This window comes from Pterocles gutturalis, unplaced genomic scaffold (genome assembly GCF_000699245.1).
Source record: "Pterocles gutturalis isolate BGI_N339 unplaced genomic scaffold, ASM69924v1 scaffold8547, whole genome shotgun sequence".
Lineage (NCBI taxonomy): Eukaryota > Metazoa > Chordata > Aves > Pterocliformes > Pteroclidae > Pterocles > Pterocles gutturalis.
In genome coordinates, this window is record NW_010112689.1 from 3,355 (window position 1) to 20,019 (window position 16,665).

Below are 16,665 nucleotides of genomic sequence, written 5' to 3' on the forward strand. Positions count from 1 at the left end.
GAGGGAGAACAGCTTGCAGATATGTACCTCCGGCTCTATGACTTTCTCCAAAGTAGAGAATATTTGCTAAGTGATTTCACCTATATTCCTGCAGCTTTGGAGCAGTACATAGACAAGCCTCTTGGAGCCACCAATATTTTAAGGGCGTTGCTTTAACCCTGCTTGGAAGGGCATGTATCAAAGCAAGGATCAGAGCAACAGCAGTAAAACCACCAGTTTTTGCTGGTGCTCTCACTAGTGGTAATAACAGTGAGGCGTTTCATGAGAAGTGTTTGCTGTAGTCAAGGCCATAAAGAGATGCTAAGGAAGGTATTGTCTGGAAGATAATATAGTCCAAGATCATTATGGTATTTATTAACACCATTTACAGGGACTGACTTAGCCTTGGAAGGAAGACTGAAAAAATGCCAGCAAACACATTACCTTCTCCTGCAGGAAGTTTTTTCATCATATTGAAAAGCTTTGTTAGAAAGAATGATGAAAATGGTAATAATAAGGCACTATAATTATACCTGATCCTTCTATAATCTTTCTCTCCGCAGAGTTCGGGAGCACTTTACTGCTATTATTGGATTTGAACAGTCCCATCTGGATAACATACGACTGATTTGTTTGCATGGCTTATTTTAGGTATTTCAGCATGTACATTAGAGCTGACTTTGTATCTGGCCAATTCCCTGTACAGTCTGTAAGAGCAGAAAAGATCTTCAGCTCCTGTTCTCCCCTGCCCCATTCTCCTATCCCAATTCCTTGGAGAGCTCTTCACAGAACTCCAAGGATAAAAGGAGCCATCAGTTCTTCCCCACCCAACGCAGTACCACAGAACTATAGTTACAACTCAGAGAACGGATAATACCTAGAACATCTGGATTTGCACCTGTATTATTTTAGGCTTGAGATTCAATGAATCCCACAACAACCCTAGATGCACCTAAAAGTCTAGCGGCAAGGACCTGGCACATACCTTATGCTAACCTACATGCTCTGCGGTCAGAATAGCTGCTACCTTTCAGGCTGAAGCTTTCAAACAAAAGGGTCTGCTGTGTGCGCGTGTTCCCAGCACGCACAGAACCAGGGAAGGCGTGATGGACACTGGCGTCTTTCTGAACTCACCATTACTTGCAATGCCATCTCAGTTACAGTGATGCTGGCAAGCTCCCGCCGCAGCTCCTATTCACGGTGGCATCTAAATGAGTGAGCAGCTCCATCGAGAGCAGTTCCATCAATGTCAAGAACTTTTCTGGCCCCTTGCAGGAGCTCTTGGGCGTGAAGCTGGGCGCTTGCTACTTCACTCTGCCAGGGCCAGGAGGAAACAGACACAATTCAAAATAATTCAGCCCACATTTAAAAATGTTATTATAAAAAAGAAGATATTTTAAAAAATAAATAAAAATATGATACAAAAACTACCGTTTACATAAACTGAACTGTTATCAGTCTGAAATTCACAGCAATTAGTCACTAGCTTACAGTGCAGGGAACATCCCTTTCAGACTAAATCCCCATGAAACTTAACAAACACAGGTTGCCTAATCCTTTTGTTGGTCTCACTGCTTTTTAAGCAGTGAATTGGAGCAGTGTCTTCTGTGTGCCTTACTCGTCCCACCTGGCCTCATCAGTACAGACAGGTGAGGTTTCCAGTGCCTGCCCAGCCCCAAGGCTGTGGGCACATTTTGTTGATGAATTTAAAAGGACCCATTAATCCTGCCTTACGTTTCCCCCCACCTTCATTTTTGGTGTATTACATCCAGTCTCCTCTCTTCCATTCTTAGATTCTTCAGAGCCTTCTTTGTCAATTTGTTTACTTCTGGTTTATTTTTAAATGACAAACCTCCAATGGACATAAGCTCTCACGTCCCTTTTGAAAACGCTGTCTTTTCTGTAAGTGCTTTGTTTGTGATCCTCTCCAATCCTTTAGGCTATTGTTTACGAGCTGGAAGGCACCTGTGCTTGGGCTAATCATGCCGAATGCCAGCAATTCCCCCAGCATGACTTGTTGCACAAACCAGTGGGAGCAGGGTTTGTTTTGATTAAGTTTAGTGTGGAAAATCCACGTTTGCTCGCATTGGCCTGACAAAACAAGGGGGGCCTAATCCAAAATCTTCCATGGGGAGCAACAATCTGCTCACTGATTTCAATGGCATCTGGGACCAGCTTGAAGGTCGAGAGCTCTGAACAGCGAGAGTGGTGTCTTGGGAAAGCAGGTAGCCCAGGCACCAAAAAAATCTTCCTTTAAAAGTGTACGCACAGTATTTGCTGTGGGTTGGATGAGTCAAATGCAGATCTAGGGGGCTGCCAGTGCTTATGGCATTTTGCATGGCTTTTTCAAATCTGACCTGAGTGTAGTCAGCCTCGGACCCCCTAGCCCTGCCCCAACCAGCACAGCTGGGCAGAGCCATCCCAGCCGTCACCCCAGGCTGATGCTGGCCTCCCCTGATGCCCTCAGCTGACAAATCAGACTCTTTCACTCATTTGGGATGATGGAGACATTTTTCTCCCCAGCCTGTGCTGGTGCTTGCCTCCAGACATCAGATGGGTGTCCCCAGTTTCCTGCTTATGAAAGCTGGGAGGAAGCGACCAAGGGCTGGTCCTGCTGGGGCTGCCATTGAACCGCTGCCAGGCCATGCAGCCGCACACTGTATAGGGGTGGGTGTATGGGTCTGCCGCCTGCAGACACCTCAAGAGGCCCCAGCATGGGCGCCAGGAGCTCTGTGCGCGCCCGGAGCTCAGCACAGGAGCTACATGCAGACCCAGAGCTCAGCACAGCTCAGCTGGACTGGGCTGTACCCTGTGCTGTCAAGCCTACGACTGAGCTTAGGCTGGCTTGGTCCCACGCTCCTGCCACAGCAGAGGTGCGCCCAACAAGGCACAGAGCTCAAAGCTGCACCTGGATCCTTTTGTTTCTTTTGATGAAATACTCCTGCACTTAAGCATTTAATCAGATGCCTCCTTGTTTTTTTTTAAGAAAACACACTTACTTGGTCACCTACTCCATGACATTTCAGCTTCAGAGATCTCTGCCACAGACCTCAGCCATCTTTTTTTTTGGCTGAAGAGTCCTACTCTATCAAGCCAGCCCTTACACAGAAAGCGTTTGGAAGTACTCTGCTCTGCTTGAATGAAAGCCCCAGCTCTGCCAGCCCCAGCTGAGATCACAAGGCAGCGGGAGCACGCAGAGACCCAGGCGGCTCTGCAGGGAGGCACCGGGAGCCGCAGAGCAGCTCTGCCGCATCTCCCTCTCCTTTGACACCCGCTCTCTCTTTGAAGGCTGCCCTCAGGAGCCCTGCCTTTGCACCGAGCAACCGCGCAGGGCAGGCAGAAAGCTCCCGTGCATGCAGTTACTGTAACGTTACAGATGCCAAACATCTAAGGAATTGGTGCAACACAATTAAGACAAAACTATTACATTCCCCTATCCAAGGTATTCTTGTAAATTAAGGGTTCTAGCACATTTAAATGCTAATGACACAAATACACATTTTGGGAGGAACATCAGGGTAAGGGTCCAGAACTGGGACCCAGCTGTGTGTACACAGAAGGTTTTATTTTGAAGCTTGCCTACCTAGGAGGAGCTAATTTCCAAACACGGAGGATACCCAAATGTTAATTAATTTTTTGAAATTCGTTTGCACAAACTTGTGGTTTTCCGTGAATCCCGATCCATCGAGGCAGATCCCTAATGGCACACAGACGCTTATGTCAGAGGTAATCAAGTATTATTACAAGAGCTGCTGGCTGTGGGGCCCCTCTCGTGCACACACATGGGTACATATGGAAGTTATTAACAAGTTTCAGTGAAGGATTTTGGGAAATTAACCCCTGGGCCCCCAGAGCACCGCTAACAGACAGCTAGTTGGGCGCAGATAAAGAGCAGTTTCCTGCTGGATGCCTGCAACGTGTTGGGACCAAAATCCAGGCCCTTCGCAGCCCAGCAGAGGAAGCCCCTCTCACAAGGACTGAACTTTTCAACTTCTCCTGTTAAGAAGAACGGCTGAAAAAAAACATCTGCGAGGCTGTATAAGTTTCCTCGACAAACTGAAATGAGTCAGCTGGAGAAATGTATAACATAACATATAAAAATGCAAACAATTTTCTTCTTTTCCCCGAATGGTGCTCAAGAGGTTGGGAGGAAGTTTGTAATTTCTTTATAAGTCCCTTTAGGAACCACCAAAAGAAACGTTTGGATACGGGCCACCAGGAGCTGCTCCTACACGGCAGAGGGACCGGTTCAGAGGCAGGGCCATTAAAGTGAACATCTCCCACTCATTAATGAAAGCAGCGGGGCATCGTTTGCAATCACCCTGTGGAAGTAAACTCCCACAATTTTACTTTGCACATCCTTTTCCCAAGCGTTGAAGGAAAAAGGTTTCTCTTCCAAGGTCCAAGCAGAAAGCGAAGGACTCTGTAATGCCTGCCATAGCCGATGCACTTTTCACACTTCTGTTCTTCCCAAAGTGGTTTCCTTTCTTGCACCAATCCTGATCTGCGAAGTGACCTCTCCTTGGGAATAATGAGGATACTCACCCATAATGTGCTTTAAACTTCTATAATACAACAATGCTTGGCAGTCATTCACTGTTTCTCATCCACAGATCTCAAATCGATTCGCTACAGCCCTGCATGGAATTGACTCGCTGGTAAGACAGAGATGAGTACTTGCTGTGCAATTAAAAAAAAATATAAATGAGCAAAATAAAGTAGACTTTATTAAAATCCAAACTATTTTCTCCTCACTTGGTGTGATTTTCCTAAGGCACAATCCCGGCTGCAAATGGGGCAATTCCGCAGCCCCCAGCCATACAACCCAAGATGCTCGTTTTCAGACAAATGAGAATGGTTCACAGCCAGGTCAGAGCAATCCGGATAGAAAGCTCTTCCCTCAGCGAGCCATAACTGCGGCCATAAAACAGAAGCATTCCTCTGCTTGGTTATAAACGTGGAAGAAATCAGCCTGCTCCTTCCACCCCCCCGACCTCCCCCCGTTTCTGAAGGGAAGGTGGGAAGGCAGCCAAGGCGTCTTAGCGACAACACCCCCAAGGAAGAAAAATCCCCAAGGAAAAAAAGGAGACAGGGGACGGCCAAGGTGCCCTGAGCCACAGACCAGGTCACACTCCTCCCACAGTGGCAGAGAGGGAGGGCAGCCATGCAGCTGACCCTGCTGAGGCAGGCGCTTCACCGGAGAGCCAGAGCATGGTCCCAAAACACAGGTGCCCTGAGCCACCCAAGATGTCCGCAGGGGCTGGCAGGGCAGGCGTAGGAGCTACAGGAGGCTTGTGCTCTGCTGGAACAGTGGCACCCCAAAGAGCATTGAGGGTGAGCAATGGGATGGTGCCCAAGATCAGGCCAAACCCATGGCAGGCAGCAGCACCCAGAGCACGCATGTGGCCTGGGAATGTCCCACGTAGCATGGGAAAAGGAGGAGGGAAGTTGTTCTCTATCCACCAACACGCCACAGCACTTGGCTGGCACTGTCACTAGCCCTGTTCCTCTGCAGGGGGCTTTACAGGCACAGCACCGGCAGTGACAGCACCACCACCCCTCTGTCCCACATCCTCCTCCATGGCCAGGCCAACCTCCTCGCCCTATGAACACACAGGACCTCAGAGCTGTTCAGGGGAAGGGACCACAGGAAGTCCCCTGTAGACCCAACACCACATCACACCAGGTTGCTCCAGGATTGACCCAGTTGGGTCTTGAAAACTTCCAAGGCTACACAGCCTGTCTGGGTAACCTACCTCCCATCTGGACTACCCTCATGGGAAGAAGGGTCTCCTCTTAGCCAGCCTGGACTTGTTTCCCCTATGCCTGCCGTGCCTCATTCTCCCACCGTGCCCCACTGTGGTACACCTGGCTCCCAGCTAACCTTGCAGATGCAGGCAGGCTGCTGTCAGGTGCCTCTGAAGCAGAACGTCTCCTATCCAGGCTGAAGGAGCCCAGCTCCCTCAGCCTCTCCTCACAGAGCAAGTGCTCCAGCCCCCTGAGCTTCCTGGGGTTGGCCCCTCCTCCGAATCTCCATTCAATTTATTGTTTTTTTATTGCCTCAGGGGGCCCAAAACTGGATGCAATATTCCAATGGGGGTCTAAGGAGCAGCGAGTACAGGGAGGTAAGCACTACCCTCATCTGCTGGTGGTGCTGCTGTTAACGCAGGCCAGGATGCTGCTGGCCTTTGCTGCCAGGCACCCTGCAGGAGGATTCAGCTTTGCCATCTGCCAAGACTCCCCATCCTTACATGGGTTACGGTGCCTGGACAGGGCTGCTGCAGGAGCTGGAGATACCGATAACCCTGAGCAAGAAAGGTGTAGGGGTGTGTGTATGTCTGTGTATGTGGGTGTGTCAGCAGGGCACGCAGAGGGCTATTCCCTCAGGGTGGGTCAAACCCCAGCTCCACTGTGACGCTTCCTAGGGTAACACAGGGTACCCAAGCCCTCCCCCAGGGCATCACAGCCTGTCTCAGGCATCTGAGGGCTCCAATTCACCACCTCTAATGGACCCAGAGATGACGACAGATGCAATTACCTGCTTAGCTTTTTGCCCTGGCCTTGCATGAGATTATAGCTCTGGCAGCGAGCAACGCATACCCATGTGTGAGCCGCCTGTGACAGGGAGAGATCCCAGCTCATGCTTTTGTGCTGGGCTGAGTGCCACAGCAGCTGCAGGGCTACCCAGATGCCCCTGGCCTCCCCGAGACTGAGGAGCAGGCAGCAGGAAGAAGATGGCCACTTCTCCAGCACTTATTTAACAACCTTGGTCCACAAGGCCACAGTGCCCTGAGATAGGAGGCCAGGCACCTTGCCATCAGCAGAGCGACAGAGCCCTCCAGAGAATAATTCAGAATGTCTAAGTCAGGGTCCTGTGATAAATCACACCCTGTATCTCTGTGCTGACCGCATGCTTTGGTTCCTCAGATAAGATACCTGAAGCCAAAAGAGCAAATCCAGAGTAATCTCTCTCCGTAGTTGGCTTTTTTCCCCCCGTACAGGTCTGAAGAAGAAAGTCAGCATGAGCTCAGCAGGATGCCCGTATGGCTGTGGATCCCTGGCAGCACGTAAAACTGTTTAGTTCCATTTTTACAGTATGTGAATTTCTCCTTTCACGTAGCTGTTTTCAATCACGTATTTCAAAGACATCATACCTGCCTGCACCCAAAGTGAACCATAACCGTATTTAAGCCGACTCTGTTCCTCTCATTTGTACTCATCCTCACCAGTTCCAGTTCACTGATGCTGTGTGTTGTTCTGGGATCTTGAATTACTCATGCTTATTTCAAACACTCAGAACAAATTCTGAGGCACTAGAAATACTTCTGAAAATCTCACCCATACATTTTTAGGAAGTACCTTAGGTTTTGAAAATTCCTTAGATGATTACACTGCAAGATGAATTAAGTTTATTGTTCCGAGCTAGGACCATTCATTCACGTCCTGCTTTTGGTCTTTATAAGAAATTCACTTGTTTGGTTTCAGTTTGATTACCATGTCTCGGCAATAAACTAATCGGGTTTCCAGCACTGCAAGGGAATTAAAATATCGCCATGTATTCATTGACTTAGAAAAAGAAGTATAAAAACATGTTTATTAAAATTTTTAAAAGTCTTATACAAAAAATTATTTGCCTTTTTTGAGGCAAATCCAAAATGTCTTTTTACGCTCTGTAGGTGGCAGCAGCATACTATCAGATGAGTGTAAGAAAGGGCGCTGGATCCTATCTGCTCATACCCTCCCCGGGCAGGCTCCACTCACCAGCGTTACCTCTGCAGGAATACCATGCCCTTAGTACAACGTAACTCATCTGCACTCCCAAAAATCTGTTCAAATAAAGCAACGCAAAAGCCAGTGAAGCTGCACATATGGCACATGGCTGCAATGGTTTCCCTCTAGTGCAAACGTTGGCCTCTCAAGTGGCAGGCACCGCATTCATGTTACAAGGAACGATAGGAGCTCTTGCTCTGCCACGGCTACGTGGGTATCCCATCGGCACAAGGGTTGTGCCCACCGATGCCTAAGCTGCACTGTTGTGGGACTGGACTCAGCCATACCACTTCACAATGGCAGATTTGTAGCAGAAACGAGCTTAGGCACTTTGGGGTAAAGGAAAACACAGGGCTGACCTGGGAGGACAGGCAACTCACCTTCTTCTCAAGCTTGTAAGTTATAAATGGAGCAAAGAGCAGGACTTGATGGCGGGGAAATCTCTACTCTGCAGGCATCTCTGGGGAAGGCCACACACACTGTGCACATACAAGGACACAGCTGCCACAGCCAGCAGGTTCAAGCCCTGCTCCCTCTGCCCTTCCCTTCCTCTCCCAGCAGCCAGTCCAGCCCCAACAGCATGGTGTGCGTCCCACCAGTACAGTCACATAACATGCACCTCCTGTCATCTCCCACGTGCACGGCATCATCTCCCAGCCCAGGATGGAGAGGGGCTGGGGACAATGCTCCTCTCTGACCCTCCCCTTCCACCCAGGGGTGAGACCACCTCCTCCCTTGGGTGCATCCCCGAGGAGCCCCTCAGCCCAGCTCCGTCCCCTCTCGCAGCACCAGCAGGCAGGCTCCGGCAGCACAGTTCTCGCAGCGTGGGCACTGTCCGGCGGCTCCGGCACAGGGGCTCAGAGAAGACCAGGGGGGTTCCCCCCATCTCATCAAAGTGTAAGGGATTGTTCCGGGTCCCTGCCACCACCAGCTCCAACAGCCGGACCACACAGTCTGAAAACCAGTTCTTCAGGCGGAAATAGCCCTCTTGGAAAGAGATTCGGAGGCTGACTGGCCCCGTTGGCATCCGCACGCTCAGGCTGAACAAGCAGTTCCCCTGCGAGCTGTCCCGCACCAAGTAGGTGCCAACGGGCTCCCGCTGGAGCTTGGCGTGAGCCTCCCCCACGGACAAGGGGCCCCAGTAGAAGTCACTGGCCTGGAGGATATTGAGGGATCGCTCCAGGACCTCCCACTCACAGCTGCGAAACATCCGGAAACGATCGGGCAAGCCAGGGGGTGCAGGGCTGGTGAGAGTGCTCCGATGCTGCCTTTGCGGACGAGAAACAGTGGTGTGCGTGTTGTGCAGATCATCTGGTCTCCCTCTGATCATCTCTCAAAGAGCCCATGGATCCTGGAAAGATGCTGCCTTTACCATGCTTCCTCCTTTGCATCCAGCCTGCAGGACAGAAGGAGAGTGAGGAAAACCCAATACCTTAATACCTGCTTCTAACTGGGCAAGTGAGGACACTTCACAGGCAGTGTCAAGACAGCAGCAAAAGTACCAAGGAAGGTACCAGGGAGTTATGGTATGTCCCTAATCCACAGCTGTAGGGACAACCAAGAGAATACATGCAGGAAGGGCTCCAGCTGGGCTCCCACCAGCACAAGACAGCACCTTAGAGAGCGCTGCAGCCACTAGGTTTCTGCAATTCACAGCTAGGGGCTCCCCAGCACACCCTTGAACAGGCTGGCTGGAACCTAGCAGACGTCAGTATTTCGAGATTTCCCTCTTATGGATGTTTAGGGGCTTTTCAGAGCGGCCTTGAGAATGGCAAGGGGAAATGACACCCCAAATCAGAAAGGAAAAATTTCCCAAAGCAAGAAAGTATATAATTTGCTTTGTCATTCAGTGAAAGGTGGAAAGGTTTCCTCACACTTCTCCAACCCTTTCTCTGACAAAGGACAGACAACAGGACTTAGAAGAAGCTGAAGAAGGGAATGAGCCTGTCCCATCAAACTCCACAAGCCACTCCCTCATCCCAGGACATGCCTATTTCACTGGGTCAGAAGAAAGAAAAGGTCTTGGATCAAGACCCCTTTAAGAAATGTTACACCATCAACTTCAGGGCTGAGACTGCCACTTACACCGATACCAGGCACTGCTGATGTCCCAGGAACAGTTCTGCTCAGGCCCTTCCAGCCCCTTCACTTCTGTTTCTGCCAGAGGAACATCTCCCCTGGCCAGCAGACGATGCTGCCCTCTCCCCATCACCATCCTCCGTTCATGGGCTGCCTTCAAAGTGCCCTCCCTTACTTTCACAACCCTGCTCATCTCCTGCACCTCGCGTTATCACCAGCCTGTCTGTTTTCAGAAATGTAAATTCCTGAACCCAGTGTTGCCATCAGCCATCCAAGTCATTTCAATTATATAAAAAAATACATATTCTGCATGTGTGTGTGTATATATGTATATATATATATGCATAAACACAAAACCACAGCCCCAAGCCAGAGGCTCCTTCTGTGCGAGAAGCTGAGCTGTTACATACCACTTCCCTAGGCCTGACAAGTCAGTAGCTCACCGCCAAACCCTGCCCTCCATCCCTTGACATACTCCATTAACCCAGTCACACTCACTGACAGCGCAGCCGTGCTCGGAGCAGAACAGACTGCTGACACGCAGCCTGCAGCCGAGGAAGAGACGTGCTCCTCCATCTCCGCAGACTTGTGGGAGCATTGAGGCTCACAGCAGGCGGGCAGCCCACCAGGAAACATGCAGGGACCTGTGGAAGGCTTGCTCCACAGGGAGAGCTTTAGGTTAGGCTTAGCTCCTTGCGAGGTTCCCTTTATCTCACCCCCTTTGACAGCTATTCAAAAGCCTCACGCTCCTTTTGGCGCTCGTGCCAGCTGGACGGCCACACGGAGCCCACTCTGCACCCAGGGAGAGGATATGGAGCAGCAGGGCCAAATGTCTTTCCCTTGCACAGGAACAGTAGTTCTGGAAAGGAGGCATCTGCCTGGCAATGCCTTGCCTACAGTTATCTTTGCTCTCCTAACATCCTTCTCAATATGTAACAGCAATACCAATAACGTAGTTGTCAGGCAGCTCTCCATACATGGAGCCATAAACACCTTTTCCAAGGGAAGCTTGGGAAACTTCTCCAGTTTCTAGTTCTCTGCTTTGCAGTCCACAAGCCGCCAACATCCCTGGTATCGCTCTGAATACTGCTGATCCTACCCTTTAGCTACGTGTCACCACAGGAGGGAAATTCGATGCTTAGAGAAAGGTGGGAGGGGTAGGAGGGAGTTAATTAAGTCGTTTTTTCTTTTCCATTAAAAAAAAAAAAAAGGCAGCAGCTGAAAGTTGCTCAGATGGTTCAGCAAGTCAGAATAAATCTTAAGGGAAGCTGATTTAGTGAGCAGAATGCAAGTAAACAGTTGCCCCGTGCAGCGACTAGGGCCATCTATGTCCACCAGAACTGAACACTGTAGGCACCACAAGAAGTTGCAGCATCTCCATCCCTTTCCTTTTCCTCTCTGCTGGACAAAGAAGCTACAGAGTCCTCTAACATTAGCTACTATAGAAAAAATAGGTCATACTCCTGACAGCTGCCTCCAGGGCTGCAGCTATAGCCTTGATGGGAGCAAGAAGGAGCCTTGATCCCACCAGCAGCCCCCCTTCCAAAGCAGCAACTTCTCTTCGGTCCAAATGGAAATTCTGCCAATCACATGGGTCTAGGTTGGAAAATAAATTCAAGCAGGAGAACAGAAGTAGGCAGCTGTCTTTCATTTCTAGGCTAGTTTTAAAAATAACAAACAAACAGATAATTTGTTTAAGGCTGCAGATGCTATTTGAAAGAAAAAAAAATAAACTTGTCTGTCCCAGTTTTCAACCTTGAGTCATTCTCCCAAGTCCTTTAAGAAAAATCCACTGCTACTAGAAGTCTGACTAAGAACTGAGACTGTGTCATCGCTTCAAATTCAAAGTAAATGCAAAAATAGCACCCTCAGAATTTGTTCACTTGGTTTGAAATCTACATATAGGTCAGAGCATCAGAAGGCATGGATTTGTTTAGCTTCAGTGACCCATTTCCAACAGATGACTGCCTGGCCTGGAGCGTAGTATTAGTTATATTAATACTAGCTCTCGAAGTGCTTCCTGATATTACCTTTATGGTTCACTTTTAATGGGTCAACAGGTCCTACATGTACATGCCCTCTCATGTCAAGGATGATAAGCAGACTCTCAGGATTAGGAAGAAGCCAGCCCAGGGGTGTAATGAAATACACATACATAATTAGTTCTGCTTCTGATTTGCCACACCACAATTTGCTTTCCCTCCTCCCTCTCCAAAAAAGCCCAACGTCCAAAGGTGTTACTACCTCCTCACTGCAAGACAGTCAGAACAGAACTTGCGGCCAAAGCAATATACCCTAAAAAGCCAGCATCCTGCTAATTAAAAGGCTGGGTAAGTTTCCCCAGACCTTCTGATTTACTGCAAGTTCAAGAGCTTTTCAAAATAAGTGCTCTTGACACAGGGCATTCTGCTTTCCTCCTCACGCACTACCCAGGCAAAGCAGCGTATTTCATATAAGGAGACAATTCTAGTAAACTAGAGGACTGTACTCAGCTGCTGGTGTCAGCCAAGCCAGCCCTGCGCCCTGGGGCTTGACAAATCTGGCATGTTCAACAGCAGCTTCAAGTACTCAGCTATGATTTGTTCTCACAATCTTCGTTCAGGACACTTGAAAGAGCTTACCTCTTTATATTTACCACCCATAGGGATGAGTTTCTGGATGCCAGACCTGGAAGTGGTGCAAATTCAAGGGCTCCAACGTGGCACTTCACAGCTTTTGCAAAGCTTTACTTAAGAGCAGATCCATCCTTTGAAAAGAAAGAGATGTTCATCAAACAAGTGACTGAGCCCATTACTTTGTCACCATGTGGATCTAAAATGCAACAAATCTGGGGACATTGTCTGTCTCAACCTCTTTGACCTGTATTATTGTAAAAAGCACGTATACAGCACTTCAGACAGCAGCAGAGACCACAGATTACTGTTGTTGTTATTGTTATTGCTACTTCCAAAGCCAGGAGCTGTTTAGGTCCAGACAGCTCACAGATGGCCTAAGGACAAAGGCAAAGACCATAAAGTTGCCATCATCTTCTGGAAGCAGGAACCATAAAACCCAAACATTAACAGGTATAAACTTTAGGATTCAGAACAGCAAACTCAAACTTGTGCTCAATGCAACACACAACATTTAGAGTATGTTATCTGAAACTGTGTAGGTAGCCATTCACTGCTTAGTTATCCGAATAGCAACCCAGTCTATTCTGGCCCGTGCTCCTCTGCCCTGCTTCCCTAGTGCTCCAGGCTTTTGCTTCTCACATCACGGATGGAAAACTAAACCCACTGACCTAGTGGAGCAGCAGATCACCACCTGTGCAATCACGTATCTGTCAGTGGATCCATCAGCAAGCTGAAAAAATGAACCCAGCCTCCTGCAGGCCCCTCAGAGGCAGCCCCTGTTAAGGCTTCACTCATACCTAAGCTGCGTTACTTAACATCACTTCTCTGCATCGCCCCCAGCCAAGCCCAGACAGGCACACACCCCACAAGCCACGCTGACTTGCAGCTAGCAGAACTGTGGTTCTATCCCATTACTACACTACCCATCCATTCAGCTTCAACATCTGCCAGTCACCAGTCCCGCAGTTCCCAGAGCTGTTAGATGGAGGCTGGGATAATTTGGAAAACCTCTCCCTGAGGCACTCTGCAAGCCCTTGCAGCAGCGTCCCCATTCCAGGCAGCGGAGACTGAGCAGATGTCTCTTGCTTGCACGTCTGCATCCCACAGAAATGCGCTGCCTACTGATTTGTGGCTGGAGAGGATGTTTTAAAGGAAAGCTTGAGCAAACGGCTGGAAGAGAAACCTCCCTGGTAAGAGCCAAGCACGCAGCACTGTGTTTTAATGGTGGGCCAGCCTGGTTCCCATGGCCGCCACTGTCTGCCACACACTGGCAGCGGGTTCAACCACACCGTCACCGCCACGGTGCGTGGCTGCATAGCCACACCAATGTCCCTTGTCACCAGCACCCTACCAGACCAAGGCGACTGGGGCTGATCCAGGAAGGGCTCACAGAGGGGGAAAGGAAAGGCAGGAGATGTACAGACAGACGTGCACCAAAGAGCACAGAGGGAGCTGTGGTTAGGCAAGGAATGTGGCACAGCTCAGCTAAGACCAATGTTAATCACAGCCAATTTCTCCAGCACAAAACAGGCCTAGGAGACATTGCCGTTCCCTCTATCTTTTATGCCACGGCTGTAAATAGAGTTTGATGCAAGGCTACCATTATGTTTTGACACGAGTGAATACGTGGAAAAAAGAAAAAAAGCCCACACCGCACATACAGACCCCAAACCAAAACTGTGTTTCCATATACAAACAGCATTCAACAAGGATGCAATATTTAATAAAATTAAATAAGCTGACACAGCACATACACTGTGACAGTTCCTGCTTCCACGCAGTAGAGACGCTGAGCAGGAGGATCCTGCATGCAGGATCCGCGAACCAGCCGCTGGACACCTTGCAAACCCTTCCCAAAATTTTGCGGTTGGAAAACATACTTCAAAATCCACAAATAACTTCCCAGAGATCTGATACTTAGGTTTTGTACTTCTTATATATTTCTCTGATGCTTTCTGCGTTAACGTGACACTTTGCTGACACAGGCTCACAGGTCTTTACCCCAATAAAACCCACAAGACAGTGTGATGTGTGTTGAGTATTCAAGGCAGGTAAGTCTGTTTGGTTTCCGCACAACATGCTTCAAATAAAGAAAAGGAAGGTGGCAGTTTACAAGGACCGCTAACTGCTGTTGCTGGACTAACTGAAAGAGCTGGAAGAAAGAGCCCATTTTCAGGATCCCTTCCTCACACCTTGGAAATACTATGCATGCTCAAAACAACTACTTCCAAATGAAACAGCCCATTCCTGGTAGAAACAGCCCAGTGTGAAACGGTAATCCTGCCATTTCAGAATAACAGAGAAGCCACATCGCTTCCCTGAACTCAAAAGGCTGCTGTGCAGTAGCTGCGAGCAACTACAGTTTGTCCCACAGCAAGTAAAACCACCAGAACTACTAACTGACTTCTGGCAAGGACAGCTTCTGTTGGAGACTGAATTCTGGTTCAAGAGCCTGATTTTCTTCTAGCGGGAAGGGGGTAGCAATGCCTGGGGCTGCAGGGGAAGACAATGCTCAGTCGGGGCAGAGCTCTGCATCCACCGGTCACAGCTCCTCAGCCTCGCCAGCTCCCCCCAGACCAGCAGCACAGGTGTTTCCTCTGTTCCAGCCTCTTTCAGCTAAATCTACTTTTTTCAATTGTTCCAGCACCCAGTTTGAGAAAATGAGCAAATCCCGAGAAGCAAAAGCTGTCAGCGGTCCCTGCAATGGCCATGGCCTCTTATCAAAACCATCGCATTTAGCAGGAAAGGAATTCCAAGAAGCAGCTAACTCTGAGAAATGAGCAGTGTCTGCAGCTAAAACTGGTTCAGTATCATGATCAGAACTAGGATTTTAGAGAAGAGTCACAGGTGCTTAATCAACATGAGCCAGAGCTCAAAGGCAGAGGGGAGAGATCCTCCCTTGGCTCTTCAGAAGGACCAGCTTCAGAAGATGTGAGGGGCCATTAAGCAGTACCAGTTACGGTGCCTTCAGAGAAAGGGGCAAGGGTCAGAAAGCACAAATGCACAACACTAAGTTTTATAATGGGGGATTTCCAACACACAAAATAAAGAAACTAGTCCTGAGAGTCAACAGTTAAAAGAAAAAAAAAAAAAAGCCATGAGAGGTTATTTAGGAAATCTTAAAGTTACAGAGAGTGCAGACCTCCCACAAACAATGGAGCAGAGATCCTGCCTGGCTAAGAGGGCAGACTCGGGGGACAACACAGGTCACACTGCAGGTATTAGCTATAGGTGCAAAGGCCTCTGCCATGGATCAGAGGCACCAAGCACAGAAACTACAAAACCACAGTCCCTGCCCAAGTCTCTCTATAACTTCAATAATCCTTCAGAAGATTAAAAGCTAACCCTAGCAGAGCCGATATAAAGGAGTATGAGGCTACTGATCGTGGAGAGCAAATTTACACGAGGATGGCTGTCATGAAACTGGGACAGTAGGTGGCCAAGATAAACCAAACAAAAAACAGAAAACAAATGGCATTTTCAGTTTACCAAAAACAGAAGACTTCCGGGGGAATCACTTAGTTCACTGGGATACCAGCAAGTAGGGATGAAGACACTGCAGAAAAGCTACATAAGCAAGCAGATATTCTTTTTTCTTGCACAGGATGCTGAGGAGATTCCCCAGTATTTAATGTGGTTTAACCTGAAGGGGGAAAGTGAGGTGCTCTATCAGAAGAGATGGGGAAAAGTGACATTAGAGCAGAAAGTCAGCTGGACACAGTGGACTATACTCAGGGATTTTGAAGGAATTTGGAATTGGCTGGCTGAGATGCAAAGAGAAGTGCTCTCTCAATCAAATCAGCTGCCGCTACCAACTGCCTGAGGGCTGCAAGTGTTTTAAGGAACATTTTTTGACATGTGCTGCTAAGGCAGGCACAGCACATGGCTACCTGACTGCGGGGGAGAGGCAATCCCCAGACAGAGCTCCTCATCAGGAAGACACTACCTGAAGAAGTAACAGCTGCTGGGACATGCCTTGCACTTCCCTAAAGCCTCCATGCCAGAAGCATGCCAAAAAGCAAGAGGTGGTGCATGAGATACAGGTCCCGGGGTGCTGGTGGCTCTGTAAAGCAGGTGAACAGAAGACAAGGAGCAGCTGCGCCCCAGGGTGATGGGAGGTGGAACAACGGGGTCCTGAGGAAACCAAGGCATTTCAGCCCCCACGCATCTAGTCACCTCTCTGCCACTTCCAGCTGCTGCATCATCATCATCATCATCACCC

At 49.0% G+C, this 16,665-nt stretch overlaps 1 protein-coding gene across 1 annotated transcript; it reads right to left on the reverse strand.

Annotated features, from left to right (window-relative positions):
• Positions 1–8,395: 8,395 nt before the first annotated feature.
• On the reverse strand, positions 8,396–9,141 carry LOC104462269 (suppressor of cytokine signaling 1-like). The gene has a single exon (XM_010074147.1). It carries the CDS (start codon positions 9,077–9,079, stop codon positions 8,396–8,398), a length of 684 nt encoding a protein of 227 aa, XP_010072449.1. The 5' UTR covers positions 9,080–9,141.
• Between the last annotated feature and the right edge of the window lie 7,524 nt (positions 9,142–16,665).